Below are 17,918 nucleotides of genomic sequence, written 5' to 3'. Positions count from 1 at the left end.
GAAGGCAGTAGGGACTTGAAGAAAGAGGCACAAGAGAAGGTTCCAAAGGGAGTTAGGGATCCCAAAATTTTATTTTGTACCCTAAACATGCATCATAGTGATCATACCTGACAAAATTGATAAAGTTGGGAAGAAATTTGGAGATAGACTTCCAAGGGAGAATAAGGTAGCTCTATTTGATAGACCAGCATTCCAGCCATTTGTCAAAAGCTCATGAATACTTAGAACTACCTTGTGCCAAAGCTTATTAAGATCCTCGAGAAACCTCCACAACCACTTTCCTAGTAAAAACGTGTTCCTCTCTAGTAATTTACCTATGTTCAGTTCCCCCTTTATCCTTTCTTTTGCACACTATTACCATCTCACCAAATGATTTCTTTTGGTATTACCTAGTTCCCACAAAAAAGTTCATGAATTTCCTAACCTCTTTGCTTTCACCGGTAGTAATCTAAAAATAGAGAGGTAGAAAGGTAAGTTTACAAGGATTGACTTGATTATGGTTATCCTACCTCCTAGACAAATATGATTCCTCTTCTAGGTTGACATCTTTTTTTGAATATATCCAATATTGGGTTCTAAAAGTTCTTTGGACTTGGATTTCCCCCCAAGGTTATGCCTAGGTATTTCAAAGACCAATGAGAGGTCTCACACACTAGAATTCTTACATATCTTTGCAAGTCTCTCTGTCCCACATTAACTTCTATCATACATATTTATCTCAATTTATTTTCAGATTAGACACCTCCTCAAAAAGCTCTATTAGGTGTCCCATGTTTCTCACCCTTTCCTCCCATTACATCCTCACAAATAAGTGTAATGGCATCCACAAACTAAGTCCAGGATTTTAGAAAATGGAGAACCATATCTTTGTTTCCCATATCCATGTTCATGTATCTGTATCTAGGTATCATAGTATATGCATAAATATATTGATTTCATGGCATAAATGTGACTTGAGATAGAAGAAATTTCAATTATTCTAGTCAAATGATCCCTCTAAGTACTGTTTGTTATATTAGACTGGTAGTCGGTGAGTTGTTCTTCAATTGATGCATAAACAGGTTTTCCCACCACTACCAAAGTATCAAATTGCTATCACCCTAAGTATCCAATTAAAGCCCTTGATAACAAGTAAATAATTCTAAATGTATAGCAGCTCAAAGAAATAGCCAAAACAAGATGGTAGCATTATCTGGTATACAAAATAAACTTAATTAACTAACCATTTACTTAAAGTATAAAACCGTATATGACAACCATCAATTTTGATAAGAAAAAAAAAACAAATTGACAATGACTATATTTGTAGTCACTTGGGGATAAGATGCAATGTACCTACCCAACAGGCACTAGCTCGAGAAATATGAATCTCAATCTACCATGTGTTTCAAACAACTCCAAAAGGCCCACATAAAACCATGTGATAGCACTCGTTGGTCGAATAGCACATGCTAGTGCTGCTACAAACAAACCCCACCTTCTTGAAGCTACAGAAACATGGCCAGAACCTTTAACAAAGGGCCAGTGGTAGAGACCCACAAGGGTGAGAACTGTCTCCAGGCTGTTTGATAAAGTCCGAGTGAAACAGAAAAACATGAACCAATTTGTGAACTGAGAGAAGAGCTATCAGAGAATTAAGTGTTCCAACTTAATATAGTAATGTTTTAAGTAACTTAAGTGGTTAAAAACGCACAAAATAAAAGGATACAGTCCACTGTGCAACAGAGTAACCAAAGATGACATGAGAGAGTTTGTACAAGTAGACATCACCAACTGAGGCAAAGACAGACTGTAAGAGTCGTGGAGCCCTCATCTAAAAGCAGGAAGAAGGATAAAACATTAAACAGAGACTTATTCATTATTAAAACAGCAGAAGATTGAGACACCATTTATTTAGAGCACCAAAAGATTGAAAAGAAAAAATTCATTTACCAAATAACAAAATATTTCATCATATAATAAGCCCATACCTGGGTTTTCAAGAGAGTGACCATAGCAACATCATAACAGCACAACTGCTAAAGTATTTGCTTGGCCACACTTCGTACACAAGTCAACTGAAATTCTAAAGCCTACACCAACCATATTGCATCTGTTCTCTTACATTAAAAGCATATAGACTCTCCCTATGCCTTTCAAACCACAAGTAGGAGTTCAGGACTGTTATCAGTCTTGAACCCTAATGGATTTCAGGTTCGAAAATAAGAAGAAAGGTAAAGAGAAAAAGGAGGAAGAGGGAAGAGAAGTAGTAGAACACAAGAATTGAAAAAGGAGGAGCAGAAGCTTGATGTTCTGCCGCCGCCACTTTAATCAATATTTATAGGTTATGCTCATTACATGGAAAGGACAGATCTGCCCTTAGTCTTTACATAACAAATAGAGCAAAAATAAGACTGAAATAAATAACAACTGAAACAACTAAATGACCAATAGCTAACCCTAGGCAGACTAGAACACCTTCTACCCTACGAACACAGTGGGACCGTAGCTGTGGGGCCCACATCAGTGTTCTCTACACTCCCCCTCAAGTTGGGAATAAATGTTTATCATTCCCAACTTGGATAGATCTACCTCTATCTTCTTCCGTGGTACAGCTTTGGTGAAGATATCTGCCAGCTACATGTTGGAGGTGATGTATGGGAGACACACTTCTTGTGATGAGACCCTCTCTCGTACAAAGTGTCGATCAACTTCAATATGTTTAGTCCTGTCATGTTGCACTGGGTTGTGTGCTATATTAATAGCCGCTTGATTATCACAATACAGCATCAGGGACTTCTCATACTCAATACCCAACTCCTCAAGTAGTGATCTCAGCCAAAGAATTTCAGCCACTCCGTTAGCCATTGACCTGTACTCAACTTCAGCACTAGATCTGGAGACAACACTCTATTTCTTACTCCTCCAAGAGATCAGGTTACCTCCCACAAGAGCACAATATCCAGAGGTAGACCTCCTGTTATCAACACTCCCAGCCTAATCGACATCTGTATAGACTTCCACCTTCATGTGGCCATTGTTCTTGAACAGTATACCTCTACCCGGGCATCTCTTCAAGTATGCTAGTATTCTTTCTGCTGCTAGAGGGTGTGGGGTTCTAGGAGAATGCATGTACTGACTGACAACACTAACTGCATAACTGATATCTGGCCGAGTGAGGCATAGATATAGGAGCTTTCCCACTAACCGCTGGAACATAACTTTGTCTTCAAGCAGCTCCCCACTCTCTGCACTAATCCTGTGGTTCTGTTCAATGGGTGTATCTGCAGGTTTGACACCCAGCTTTCCAGTTTCAGCCAACAGATCTAGAACATATTTCCTCTGAGAGACAAAGATCCCCTGTTTAGATCTAGCAACTTCAATACCCAAAAAATATCGTAGTGTACCCAGATATTTCACCTCAAACTCTTGATGAAGGAGCTGTTTGAGGGACTCAATCTCATGGCTGTCATTTCCTGTCACCACAATATCATCAACATATACTGCAAGTAGTGTCAGTGAGGACTTCACCCTCTTGATGAACAGTGTATGATCTGACTGGGCCTGTACATAACCGAACTTCCCAAGGGCTAGTCTGAATCTGTCGAACCAAGCTCTAGGTGACTGCTTCAAACCATACAATGCCTTATTGAGCCGACAGACCTTCTTACTTGCCTCTGTATCATAGAATCCAGGAGGCAACTGCATGTAAACCTCTTCCTACAAGTCTCCATTCAGGAAGGCATTTTTAACATCCATTTGGTACAAAGGCCAAGTGTAGTTTGCTGCAAGAGATAATAGAACCCGAATGGTGGTCATCTTGGCTACCGGGGCAAATGTCTCCAAGTAATCTATACCATAAGTCTGAGTGAATCCTTTTGCAACTAGCCGAGCTTTGTACCTCTCAATGGAACCATCCGCATTGTGCTTCACAGTAAATACCCATCTGCATCCAACTGGTTTCTTTCCTTTGGGCAAGTCAACTAGCTCCCAAGAATTATTTTTCAACAGGGCATCCATTTCAACTTGCATTGCACCTCTCCACTCCGAGACTGATAGGGCTTCTTGCACTGTTCTTGGAATAGGGGCATTAGCAACGGAAGTGAGATAGGACCTGTAGGAGGGAGATAGGCGATCATAGGACAAAAACTGGGAGATGCAGTGAGTTGTAGATGTGATGCAATGCCGTTTTCCTTTACGGATGGCAATGGGAAGGTCAAGGTCATCTGCAGGGGGTGAGGTAGCAACAATGGAAGGAGTCTCTATGGGCCCTGGGACTGTAATATCTGGACTTGGAGCCGCAGAAGAGGTTGGAGCTGGCCGGGACTACTGATGACTGGGATCAACCTGCCTACATCGCCTGTGATAGACTCTCAACTCCCGATCCCCTTGACCACCTTCGCTACTACAGCCCTCATCACCCACTGAAATAGGTAAGGGAACAGCCCCAAAAGTATTAACCCTGGCCTCACTGCACTCCCCCTGAAGAAAAGGACCCAAATCTCCACACTCACTACTAATATTAACCCTGCCCTCACTGCACTCCCCCTGAAGAAAAGGACCCAAATCTCCACACTCACTACTAATATTAACCCTGCCCTCACTGCACTCCCCCTGAAGAAAAGGACCCAAAACTCCACGCTCACTACTCTCCCCCTGAGGAGAGACCCGAGAATAGTAGGGTGTCTCCTCAAAGAAAGTGACATCCATGGATACGAACTTCTTCCCTGAGACAGGATCATAGTAGCAATAACCCTTTTGAGTTTGTGCATAACCAAGAAAGATGCATTTGGAGGCCTTGGGTTTGAACTTGGAGTGATGGGGACCGAAAAGCTGAACAAAACAGGTACAACCAAATGTTTTGAGGGGAACAGTGAACAACTCCTCATCTAGGTATAGAAGGGAAAAAGGAGATGACATATCAAGAACCCGGGAAGGAACCCGATTAATAAGATATACTGCCGTGAGGATAGCATCACCCCAGAAGCGAATAGGGACATTGAAGGTAAACATAATGCTTCTAGCCACCTCCAAGATGTGCCTATTCTTCCTTTCTGCAACCCCATTCTGCTGAGGTGTATGAGGGCAAGTGCTTTGGTGAATAACCCCATGAGTAAGAAGGTAAGAAGCCAATGGCTTAGCAAAGTATTCCTTTGCATTATCAGATCTAAGAACTTTGATCTTGGCATCAAACCGGGTTAGGATCATTTGGTGAAAGTTTTGGGTCAAGGTGGGAACCTCATCTCGTGAACGCATAAGATAAACCCAAGAAAGTCGGGTATGGTCATCAACAAATAACAGAAAATATCTGTACCCACGGAAGGAATGTGATATGGCCCCCAAACATCCATATGCACAAGATCAAAAGGACGATTGCTCCTTTTATTGCTCAACGAATAAGAGTGTCTACAATGTTTAGCAAACTCACAGCTCTCACACTGCAACTGGGACAACTCAACAGACTCAAACAAATTAGGAAACAAACTCCTTAAGGACCGAAAAGACAAATGACCCAATCGGTTATGCCAAAGCATAACCGAACTCACACTCTGGGAAACAAGTGACTTCTTACCCCCTGACTCTTTCTTACGAGAACTCTCCCCGAGCAGATAGATCCCATTCGTCTCACAGCCAGTCCCAATCACCTTCTTCGTCTTCAGGTCCTGAAAAACACACCGGTTAGGGAAGAAGGTTACTGAGCAGTTCATGTGTTAGGTAATACTACTGACTGAAAGAAGATTAGTATCAAGCTTAGGGGCATGTAAGACAGAAGACAAGGAGATGGTATCCGATAGTTTGATGTCACCCTTACCAAAAATGGGGACAAGAGAGCCATCAGCAATAAATACTTTATCCCTACCAGAAGATAAATGATAAGTGGTAAACAATGAAGGCAAGCTAGTCATATGGTCGGATGCACCTGAATCTATTACCCAACAGGGTTCAGTGGTACCTGGAGCTGAGGCATGGCAGGCTGAGGCTCGAGTACCTGAATTTGCGGAAGCAAATGTGGCAGAGGCTAATGGTGACTGCGGTGGCTGAGCTGAGTTCCCAACTTCCCCTTCCAACATTACCCTTCTTGCTTCTTAACTTTGCCGGGACCAAATAAGGGTGTAGCTTCCAACATGTTTCTTTTATATGTTTGGGTTTCTTACAATGCCCACATACCACATAACTGTTATTCCCAATACTGCCTTTTGCCTGATTCTTAAACTCCATTTCGGTCAAGAACCAGAAGTCTCAAAAATAGGGTTACTACAGTCAAAACCAACACTTGGACTATCAACCACAATCACAAAATCAGTATAGAACCAATCTGTACTCACAGTAGATGTACATGAAACAGGTATAAACTGATCTGAAATCAGTAACCACACACAACAGCAACAGTCCGAACTGTTTTCACCCCCTTAGAAGAGTTCGAAACCCCAAAAGAAAACTGAAAAAACAGTTTGAAGAACAATCTGATATGCTGGAGCCGAATTGGGGTTTTAATCAATCCTAAAAGCAAATTCTCAGCCGTACACTCCAGACAGTACCGTACGGATAAGGCTTGTAGTAGGGTTAATATGAAACCCTAAAACTGATCAATGCTGAGGAGAGAACTATTAGGGTTTGCCGCAGTATTAGATCACAAGGTTCAATCCAGTACTAGGGTTTGCCGTAGGATTAAGACAAAACCCTAGAGAATAGAAAGATAAACCCTAGAGTGGTTCAGCCGCCCTTGCTAGATAGGTCCAACCTATCTTCTCTGATAGTACTTCTCTCAGAAAATAAAAAACTTATAATAGGATGTTGTTCGCTGCCTTCCAAGGTTACCCGAACCCTAGCCTTCGCTGATTCTTCCTGATCACCAACTCGCTGCAACTGTGGCAATTCTTCAAACAGCTGCTAATCCTCTGGAGATCTCCAAGAACCAGTCAACGAACTCTACTTTCTCAGCTTCCAACCTTAGATGGTTCTCATGTGGTCGGTTGGACTAGACTCACATGAGAAACCCTAGCTCTGATACCAAGTAGGAGTTCAGGACTGTTATCAGTCTTGAACCCTAATGGATTTCAGGTTCGAAAATAAGAAGAAAGGTAAAGAGAAAAAGGAGGAAGAGGGAAGAGAAGTAGTAGAACACAAGAGTTGAAAAAGGAGCAGCAGAAGCTTGATGTTCTGCCGCCGCCACTTTAATCAATATTTATAGGTTATGCTCATTACATGGAAAGGACAGATCTGCCCTTAGTCTTTACATAACAAATAGAGCAAAAATAAGACTGAAATAAGTAACAACTGAAACAACTAAATGACCAATAGTTAACCCTAGGCAGACTAGAACACCTTCTACCCTACGAACACAGTGGGACCGTAGCTGTGGGGCCCACATCAGTGTTCTCTACACCACACAACCCTACATTTTCTTAGAATCATCCTTCTCCATAATGTAGTTAGAATCTGCTCACTCAGGAGTCTCTTCAAGGGGACTCTTCCTCATATGGAAAAGAAGAGCTAAGGATAAGAGGGAAATTTGAACTTCTTATTCATTTTGGTCTCCATGCAAATACATACCTCATAGGCAGAATTGGGCTTGTCTCTCCCAGGTGCAGCTGTATGGGCCATGGTCTTCCCATCAGAGCATTGGGCCTGGACTTGGAAATTAACAATCCCTCCCCCCTTAGGCACAACCTTATCCTCAAGGTTGATATAAGGATACTGTTGCTGGATGTTGGAATAAGACTCCTAAGTAGCATCCTTGGGTGGTAGGTGAGTATAAAAGTATTGGAGAAGAGGAGAGGAAGAAAAGAGAAAACAAGAGGGTTAGCCAAAAAATGCTAGATGTGGCAGTTGACCTCTCTCAATCTTATTTATAATAAGACAGGTACAATGATTCAAGTACCCCTGATAAGTAAAATAACAGTACAAAAATACCTCCATCAAATTTAATCTACTTTCTCAACAATTTACTCATCTCAAAAGATCCTTGATCTATCCAGTTCCTCCAATTCCATGAACAAAGAATTAGTGATGTCATCCCCTCCCAAAAATAAGCCCTAAGTTCACCATCACAATCTGAGCCACATCAAGTAACCTAAGTGAGATTAACATTTATAGGAGATGATAGAATGCACTAGTGAATTAAATGATACAGATGAGCTTTTTTGCCCTCTATAAATAGAAAGTAATGCTATCATGACCATCTTACCCACTTTCTCTCCAAACATTAGATATGATTCCCAAAACAAAAATAGATGAATTTTCGGGAAGTCTAATGGTGGAGAGATGCTCCTTTTTCTTGTGCTTACCCTTATTTGTATAGGCTTTAGAAAAACCTATTGCCAGTTTGGCCTCTCTTCAAAACGGCAATATCTCTTGGAATTTGGACTTAGACAAGGAGTGGCTGATTAGGAAACAAAGGAACTATCAGAATTCTTGCAAAACATCAACCAAGATATCCTTCCTTTCTCTGTTTAATCCTTTTTCAAACTGCTTGATTTCTCTCAATCCCAGCCTCATACTCCCATCTTTTCCTTTAAAACACATTTGGATTGATCCACCCACCCCAAAGGTCAAAGTGTTCTGTTGGGAAGCTCCGCTCCAAATTATTAACACTTGTTATAGACTTCAAAAATCAGCTAACTCCCTAGCTGACAGTTTAGCTCAAGCTGGGGTGGACTGTCAGGGTGTCAATAGGAAATGCCTGGGCCACAGCTCCATTTGTATTCCGATTATTGCATTATTTATTCCTGTGTAATCAGCTTGAGGCTGCCTTTGTGCTTCCTCATCTATCTTTTTCTGGGCAGATCTGGTTTTTTCTTCCTTTTAGTAATATAATGATGTTAATTATCAAAATATGCAAGTAATGATCCTTCCATGTTTCAACTCCCTATTCATAGAGTTCATGGTTTTTCTTCATTTGGTAGGCATTATAAATATATATTGGTATAAATACTGCATCTAGAAATTACAGCCTAACACACAAATGCAAATTAAATTAACCAAGAAGTGGGGAGAGGCGATTTGAATAAGGGAAGGATTTTGAACAAACCATCCAATTACTTCCATGAACAAGTTAAAGGGCAGCCTAGTGCATGAGGCTCCCACCAATGCGGAGTATGGAGAGGGATAGATGTACACAGCCTTACTCCTACAGATACAGAGAGAGGATGTTTCCAAGATTCATGCGGTATGCCTGGTAGTATGCAAAGATAATTAGAAGATTTAGTTTTTCTAATAACCCATCATCTCTACATCTCCATGCAAAACAATAATTAAATTATTTGGTTTGAGTTCATGAACCTAACAGTAGGCCAAGATAATTTGGATAAAGAAAATATTTCATTATTAGTTGTTTAAAAATTTTTTCTATAGTGATTCTGATATTCCACAAAATTAGAAAACCATGTGGATTGTGGACAGTGGACTATAGAGTATAGAGGGCAGTCCAACTAGTGGGCAAGGTTCCAGTTAAACAATATAAAATACCTTTCTCCAACCCATTTTTTTTTTTGATAAATAAGATGAGCTTTTATTAGACTTTAAGATAAGACTTTACAAGCATCCCTCAGAGAGGCACGAGATGCTACCTCTCTATAAAAAGCAAAGAGCAAAGAAAACCTTTCTCCAACCCAAATTACACCATGTATAAGATCTTTCCCCTACATATGGCAGCCTTAAGATTTTATATTTTCCTCAGGTTAAAAGAAAAAGATGGGAAGGAGAACGATGGTTTAGCCATATAGCAATGGGTACTGGACTAAAACCTGCCACAGAAGGATATTTTACCATGATACAAACATGTGCAGTCTTTTCAAGACTTCACCTCAACTGCTAGACTACAAGGTGTAAGATACTAGAATTTCTACACTCCACAGAATATAGACTCAGAAGGTCCATCCCCTTTAGCATAGCCAAATGTTCTTACTAAATTGTTTTTAAACAGAAAATCTCTTTGGTATAGGCATTGAGAGGATCTATACCTTTGTACTAAAAGTATAAAACCAAATGTTCTGTAAATACTAAATTATTTCTAAAATAACAAAGTTCTCACAGTCTAAGCATTGAACAAGGAAAAAAAATAAGGATAAAAAGAAACATAACAAAATTGGTTCTCTTTGTATATCTTTCTCAAAAATCTAAATCTAAGAAAGTGTAACCTGAACAAGTTTCAAATGATTCTCAGTTAAAATGAAGATTTACCATGAACCAGGGAGTATCAAGATGAAGAAAAGCAAGAATTTTATAGAGAAAAGCAAACACCAAAGGATGCAGGTAGCTACGGATCCCTTTCTCCCATTCCCAGGTTAAGTGGCCATATCTGTCATTCAATTTCCACAAACAAACATAATTTGATTAATTGATCCAGACAAACCAAGCATTATTGATGAACTAAATACAACTAAAAACAAACCTAAAAGAGAAAAAAGCGAGATTAGTTGAGTTACCCAAATATAATTCGGTGAGCAACTTCTAGGGCCTGCCAATGCTCATCTGGATTGAAATATGTTTGCACTAACAATGAATTGACTGCTCGAAAAATCAAACAAATTGCGAAAATTCGAACATCAGAGGTTGAGGAAATCGGTTCCCTTTTGGAATAACTAGACTTATCAATTGGCTCTTTAGTTGCTGCACTAGCAGCATTCAGTCTCCGCTTCATTATCCCTACGAGCAAGCAAGCTGACGCAAGAAAAGATACTAGAGCATTGAAGAGTGCCACATTATGCAATCACAGAGGGGTTCCACGATCGCTCGAGGATGACGAATGACCAGGTGCCGGTGCCGGGAAACCGGTTGCTTTGAGAGCCGCAGCTTCCACTCCAGAAGAGTCCGGATCTCCTGCACCCTGGGTTGTGCACATTTTATTGCACGTTCAATCACATTTGACACATAGGCATTGCATGGTGTGAAGCTGAAACTCGTGCAAGCAACTTAACGGACGCTACTACACCCTCCGTTTAATGTAATTCATATTAGCTGAACGCGATGGCTGTTCAGCGGCTGTGTAACCAATGATATTGTTGGAGAGATATCATTGGTTCTAGTGGCACGAATTTTCTTTTGCTGGGCCAAATTAAAGTGTTAAACCATGGTTTTCAAAACCAAATCGGATGGTCGAATTGGAAAACCGGGAACCAATTAGACGATCAATAAATCGGACTTTCTTTAAAAACCGTTGATATTGGTCAATAAATCACTGATCCAAGCGGTTAATTATTCAAACGGTTTTGACCATTTTTTATGTTATATTTATGTTATATTATTTTTTTACCATTAGAATATAAAATTGCTTAACAATTAATGAGTTACTTTTATTATTGTTATATAATTTTGTAATAATTGCTACTTTTTAAATTGATTTTGATGTTTATTAATTATTAATTTATAATTTCATTTTTATTTGTTATTATTAGATAAGTTTATTTTACTTTTAATGATTTTGAATTGTTTTTATTGACTTTTTCTTTTTTAATTTTTTAAAAGAATGTTCATTAATTTTTATACAAGCCCAATCCAAAACCAGATAATTGGTGAATCTGGTAAATGGGAAATATGCAAATGCATGTAAACGGATATGTCGTGGAACACACGAACTCTAAACCACATGGATTGATAAAAAACGGGTCGCATTTTCATCACGATCTTCACCCAAATATTAAAATAACCTCTTTACATGTTTATCTAAACTTCCTACAATTTCTCTCTGTCTCTCTCATTCTTTTGTTCTTCATATTTGTTCTTATCTTCTGATTATTATGCTTTAATTATTTTCCAGTGGTTTTGTATAGGTGAAGCCAGGATTTTTAGGTCTCTCTTATGATATCTTGCAATTAGGGCTGTTCATAAGAAGGCCCAACCCGACCAACCCGGACCGACCTAACCCGAGTCGACCGGGTTTTCATCAGTACGGGTTGGTTTCGGGTTGTACAAATTCCTAAACCAATGATTCGGGTCTGTTTCGGTTTTTACACAAGAAAAATCGAAACCGACCTGAACCAAACCGATTTACTTCCTACTTCAAACATGAAGTTCCAAAGCCCATTAGGCCACCTAGTTTTTGAATGGTTGCAAGAAACTTTGGATTAGTGAATAGTGATTAATGAACAATTTTTATGATTAACTTTTCATTTAAATTTTATCATAGGAGATAGTTGAAATGATGTTCAATTTATGACTGTTTTTAAAATTAGCAAAATTTTATCATAGGGATGAACTTAGAACCGAAACCGACCAAGTCAATTTTACTTAACACTGAATCAGTTTCGGTTTCTATGTCAAGTAACTCGACCAGGTCGGGTCGGTTGAAAAAACTGCAATAAAACCGACCCAACCCGACCTGTGAACAGCCCTAATTGCAATTGACAATCTTCGTTGAATCAATAGTTACTTGAAATAATTTCAATTGAATCTTGAACCAACAAATAAAAAATAAAGCAAGAAATAGGAAAAACGTTCTATCTAAAGGCAATTACTTAAACCAGATGCATGGATCTCCTTTTTTTAATCATTGGTTTCCTTTCCCCATCTATATCTATATATTAAAGAGGAATAATCTGATGTAACATTTCTCTTTTTCTCTTTTTTTTGTTTTTTTTTATTTTTTAATTTTATATAATTTCACATGGGCATTTCTTGAAGCAAAGAATGGGAGTCGTAGAGATTTTTGTGTTTAGCAAGAGTCTTTCAATTTGTTTCAAAAAGAGAACGAGAGTACTGGAGAATTGGAATGGGAGACCTCCGTTCAGTCATTTGTGGGTGCATTAGGTGGGTGTCATAGAGCGATAAGTGGGTGTTATTATTTAAAATGCTTATTAGATTATATGGATTATATTATAGGAGTCCGGATCTCCTGCCTATTTTTATCACAGTGATATATAGAGAATATTTCATCCTCTACATAATATTATATAGAGGGAGATGTTCTCAATTCACGAGAGGTAATGTATTGTAAATAGATATGGGCAGAGTTTTTATGGGCAGGAGATCCGAGTCATATTATAGAGGTTAGTAATAATTACTTTAAGGATAATTTATTATTCATATGTAATTAAGTATTATTAATAGGTTAATTACATTTGTCAACTATATTATTAATAAAGCATAATATGATATTTTTTTTATTTACAAATAGTATATAATTAACTATAACTTAATTAGTTAAACTTAATAATTTAATTAATCTTAACTAATTGATAATATAATATAAATTAGCAAATTTCAAGTTGGACTTGGTCCCAACACTTCATGCCTAGGGGTGATCATTTTTCAATCTAGCCCATGATTGGGCTCATATTAGCACCACAAATTTCAAGGTTGGACTTGGTCCCAACACTTCATGCCTAGCCCAAGTCCCACCTGGCCCGCACATATTTGTGTTATTTATGTTATTTTTATTTACATATAAATATTATAAAACGATACTTACAGCACATATAATGTATGGTATTTTATAATATAAAATGTATAAAATATTTTTTTATACATGACATATGAATGTTTGATATAAAAATATTATATGCATTCACTATTTTGTAAATAAAATTCATAGGCGGAATTATGCATGGACCTATTCAGACCTAGGCTATAGCCCTAATTACAATTACTATTTGCTAAGCCCTACCTAGACATGTGTAGAGCTGGATGGGACCTATGTTTCTCGCTCAGAACCTAGGTCAGGCTTGGGCCTAGGCCATAGCCTTATAACATGTGCTAAGCCTAGCCCGAGTCAGCCCATGATCACAACCACTTACCTTCCATCCATTTTAAGTTTATTAATAAAAACAAAATGTTAGTAAGGAATTATTAGTTCTGAAATTAATTTTTATATCTTAATATCTATTAAAATTACATTTAAAAATCATGATAAAAGTTAATAAATATGATAACAATAAACTAAAAGTACATTTAATAAAAAGAACAAGTATATTTAAAAAATTTATTGACTTTAAAATCCATTTAAAATATAACATCAAAAATTCTAATAAAAAACAATAAAAATTAGTAAAACAAAATATAAGAAAGTTTATTAATAAAATTAATAATATAAGAAAATTATTAGTTTTAAATTAACAAAAATTAATTTTAACACTAATTTATCTAACAATACATCATCAAAAAATAATGATTGAATTGGACTTGGTCTCCCTTAATCCATTTAGAAATATCACAAGACTCCCTTCAACAAAATCCGTGCATCACACAGGTCCATACTAATATTCTTATGGGCAAATTTCTCAAATTATTCCTAAGGTTTAAGAAATTGACTAATTATACCCTTACTATTTTAATATCATGTACTGAGAAAGATTATTTATAGAGTTAATAAATATCACTTAATGTAAAGAAATTGAAGTAATTAATTAATTAATTTAACTGAATGTAAGTTTTTAAATAATTATTATTGATTAATGCTAGTAAAACTATTAAAAGTTTAAACTGTAAAAGTAGAACAAAATAAACTAAAACTAAAATCCAATATAAAATTATTTTTTGTAAATAGAAGAAACATTTAAAAAATAAAAGTGGAATTTTCCCATAAACATCATTACATCAACCAACTTTATTATAGAAGAAATCGTATCATGTTCCAGGTCATACATGGGTAAGATATCTAAGTACAACCAGTTTGAACAAATCTTAATAGAAAAATAAAAATTATTTAAAATAACCTCTAAAATAAAATGCAACTTCAAAGCCATCCATCTCGGGCACATTGAGGTCCAAAAGAATGATGTGAAATGAAGTTCCAGAGGGCCCAAGTCTAAGGCATTTAAACCCAGAGGAAACAACATTAACTTGACAACCGAGCTTCTCAAGGAGCTTTCGTTTCACAGCCCTATTGATGTCATCATAATCAGCTAATATAACTTGAAGGCCTCTGAATTCTGAAGGTAGCTGCTCTGATGATCCACCTGGTTCAAAGATGCCTCCTCCTATAGATGGTTTGGTTGGAGTTGAAACTTAAGGTCTCATGCTTTGTGCAAAATCCTTATTGTTTGGAATTACCCAAATGTTCCCTTTCATCATCTGCACATGGGTTTCAAAATCAAGATAGTAAATTCTGAAATATAAGATGCAAAATTAATCACCAAGGCATACAAGTTGTTCAATGATGTACATATCCATCAGTTATATATACTTCATTAGAGTTATCAATAGAAGCATGAACCAAACCCAAGCAGATAACCAAATATGAGCCACACATTAGAGTTATCAATGCAAGCAAATACAACCCATAAGAATGAAGATGATTTGGCAATACATATAAAAAAATAACAATTTGGCAAACCTTATTGGCCAATTGCCATCAGTAGACATGGCTTTTCGATTGAATATTAAGATAAAAGAGTTTATGGCTTGGCATATCCTGTTCAAGGTCGTAAACTCTTAATGACTTTCTGAGAAAATTTGTTAGAATATATAGTTGTCTTCTTAATAATTTTGAAAATAAAATGTTCATTTTTTTTATCAATGAAAATAAAATGTTTAATTGCAATGTCACATGAAAAATTCCTTCAGAATATTCCCAACCATATGCAATATCACCTGAAAAATTCTTCTCTCATCTCCTATTACCTGATCAGGCACTGAGTTCTCAACCTCCATGGTGAAAGAGAAACCTTTACAAACACATAGACACTTGGCAAGACAAGCTGCTTTCTTGATCATCGAGTGCAGCTAGCTGGAAAGATCTCATTTCTAGTGGAAACCTTCCATTATCCGCACTTGAAATCCCCATTGCATCATTTATCAGGGTTGAGAGTACAATGCTGGTCTTTAGCATTGATTCAACTGTGATCTGCTGCTCACTGCTCAGATTCTCATGCCGTATCATAGGCAGCAGTCCCAAGATAAGTATTTTCTCCCTAACCTGTTGCAGTGCCTGGTACTGCTCTGCTAGTTTGTCTCTCATGAGCTGAGACTCTTCCAGAACTGCAGCATGGGATAGAGCAACAGCCACCTGATCAGCAACCACCTCCACTATCTCCAATTCATGGCAAGTCCAAACTCTACCACCAGTGTTTGGAAGAACCAAAACCAGTATTGCATAACATTGTGGGATTAATTCTGGTGTCCCTCCATTGAAGTTTGCTACCCACAACATGGGCATCCGAATTGCCACCACAGCACCAGGCTCACCAAATCCACCACTGCTTGCAATACCAAGAGCTGAGTCTGGCCTCAGGATCTTCACTCCCTTGCTCTCCTTAATTTTCTTTACATCTGGATCATTTATTGGGATAGCAGGGCAAGAGTGAATCAACGAACTCCTCCCTTTCAACTCATGGGTCAAGTTCATCTCTGTTTTAATATCGTTGGGTATCCAAACCGTACAGTTCTGCAGGTCCAAAGTATTGGACAGCTTGAGCAGAGTGGTGTATAAGATGGCATGACTATCCAATGATTTCCGAATCTCTTGGGTCAACTCTCGAACATGCAAACTGGCTTCCTTCAGTTTCTTCATCTTCCCTACCTGTCTATTAAGCTCCCAGGCCTTCTTCTTCAAGAAGAGCTCTCTCACCTTTACTTTGAGAAGCAGAGGAATGAGAGTTATCAGAGTGATAGCAGTTGCACTGGAGACCAAAGCAGTAAGAAATTTGAAGTTGGTGAGAACCAGCATCGGCTAGAATGTATAAAGGGCATAAGTCCACCCGTTCAGCAAATGAGTCATCCCGCAGAGGACTATGAAGGAAATGAACTGAAAGAGGACCCATTTGAATGGGACATTGGAGCAGCTAATGAAGTAAAGGAGCTCAATAGGGATTGAAAAGTAGCTACTACAATAAGGAAATTGCTCGCCCTCTGGCATTCTAGAATGTTGTCCATGCTCCAGAAGCCTTCGTCATCACAATTACAGTGTGGGAATCCATTCTCCATGGCAGAAACAGAGAAAAGGAGAGAAAAAATCAACAACAAAGAAGCCGATTCTTTCAGCATTTTTTTCTAAGAAATGCTGCTAAAACCCTAGAACCAAAGCTCCAAGATCTAACCCTGTTCAAAAAAAAAAAAAAAATTCTAACAAAACCAGATAAACTTCAAAATTAAAAGAAACCCATTTGCCAGTTCTTGATAGCTAGATACCCAGTTCCTTTACATCAAAATTCAAAAATTTCCAATTGTTTTGATTTCCCTCTTTCGCTATTTACAAGAAATATAAACAAACTAAAGGGCCTTATTGACATTGCAGGTTATAAAAGCAGAGATCCAGTGTTTAGAATCATTACCTTTGTCATTCTGATGCGAGTCATATTCCTTATTCTCAGGGACATTTTGATCCATGAACTGCTGAATTGTTCTCCAATAATGGTCACCTCCAGCCAGCCATGTGTCCATATGCATACCAGTAGAAAAATTCAACAAAGATGCACTGCTTGTTATGTGAAGCTGCTTTAGCATAAAGCATCTGCATGTGAGATGGGGGAACCATCTCATCTTGCAATCCTGAGAGTAATAGGAGTGGCTGTCTGATCTGCAGTAAATAGGTTTAAATCAAACATGATATAGAACTTGGACGTCTATAGATCAAAATATGGGCACAAAAGGGATAAAATCATCCACTTACAAATCAGAAGCCTTGCAGATACAATAAAAAGCAAGGGGTTACAGATCTAAAGTTTCCAGTAACATCTATTCTTACCTGGCCAATAATATCAATAGTGCTCCATGGAGACCGTACAAGGCAATTAAGAACCTTGAGGCCTTTAGAACCACTGCCACCAATGAACCACTTCAAGAAAGGTAGTAGAACTCCAGCCATATCCAGGATAGGTGTGAATGTATTCTCCAGTATTAAAGCAGCAACCTTTAGCTCACAGATCACAAACACAGATTAGAAACTTTGACTAAGTGCAGATAATGAATGATTATTTCTTTTTTGTTGTTTCATAAGATACCATATTTTGAATAGTATCTGAAGTGATTACAACAAACCAAGTTATAAATTCTGGAGAGAGGAT

At 37.9% G+C, this 17,918-nt stretch overlaps 1 protein-coding gene and 1 pseudogene across 6 annotated transcripts in view; both read right to left on the bottom strand.

Annotated features, from left to right (window-relative positions):
- The window catches only part of LOC104612329 (Alg9-like mannosyltransferase family), a 41,478-nt gene extending 30,659 nt beyond the window's left edge, over positions 1 to 10,819 (bottom strand). For all 5 annotated transcript variants that reach the window (XR_016082390.1, XR_002023510.2, XM_019200260.2 and 2 more), the window contains exons 1-4: positions 10,407 to 10,819; positions 10,162 to 10,279; positions 1,709 to 1,813; positions 1,340 to 1,623 (exon numbers count right to left, since the gene is read on the bottom strand). Coding sequence is in view for 3 of the 5 variants with exons in the window: in XM_019200260.2 (XP_019055805.1) it covers positions 1,340 to 1,623; positions 1,709 to 1,813; positions 10,162 to 10,279; positions 10,407 to 10,621 (722 nt within the window). In the remaining 2 variants the exon portion in view is untranslated. The remainder of the gene's footprint in view (positions 1 to 1,339; positions 1,624 to 1,708; positions 1,814 to 10,161; positions 10,280 to 10,406) is intronic.
- A 3,670-nt stretch (positions 10,820 to 14,489) lies between these two features.
- Positions 14,490 to 17,431, bottom strand: LOC104612327 (protein EIN4 pseudogene; annotated as a pseudogene). The gene is made up of 2 exons (XR_016083074.1): positions 17,187 to 17,431; positions 14,490 to 16,953 (listed from the first exon to the last, which is right to left on the bottom strand). The product of XR_016083074.1 is annotated as a protein EIN4 pseudogene (transcript).
- Between the last annotated feature and the right edge of the window lie 487 nt (positions 17,432 to 17,918).

This window comes from Nelumbo nucifera, chromosome 2 (assembly GCF_055504915.1).
Source record: "Nelumbo nucifera cultivar China Antique chromosome 2, China Antique-T2T, whole genome shotgun sequence".
NCBI lineage: Eukaryota > Viridiplantae > Streptophyta > Magnoliopsida > Proteales > Nelumbonaceae > Nelumbo > Nelumbo nucifera.
Note: the sequence above shows the minus strand (reverse complement) of the source record. Positions and strands in the feature narration are given on the sequence as shown.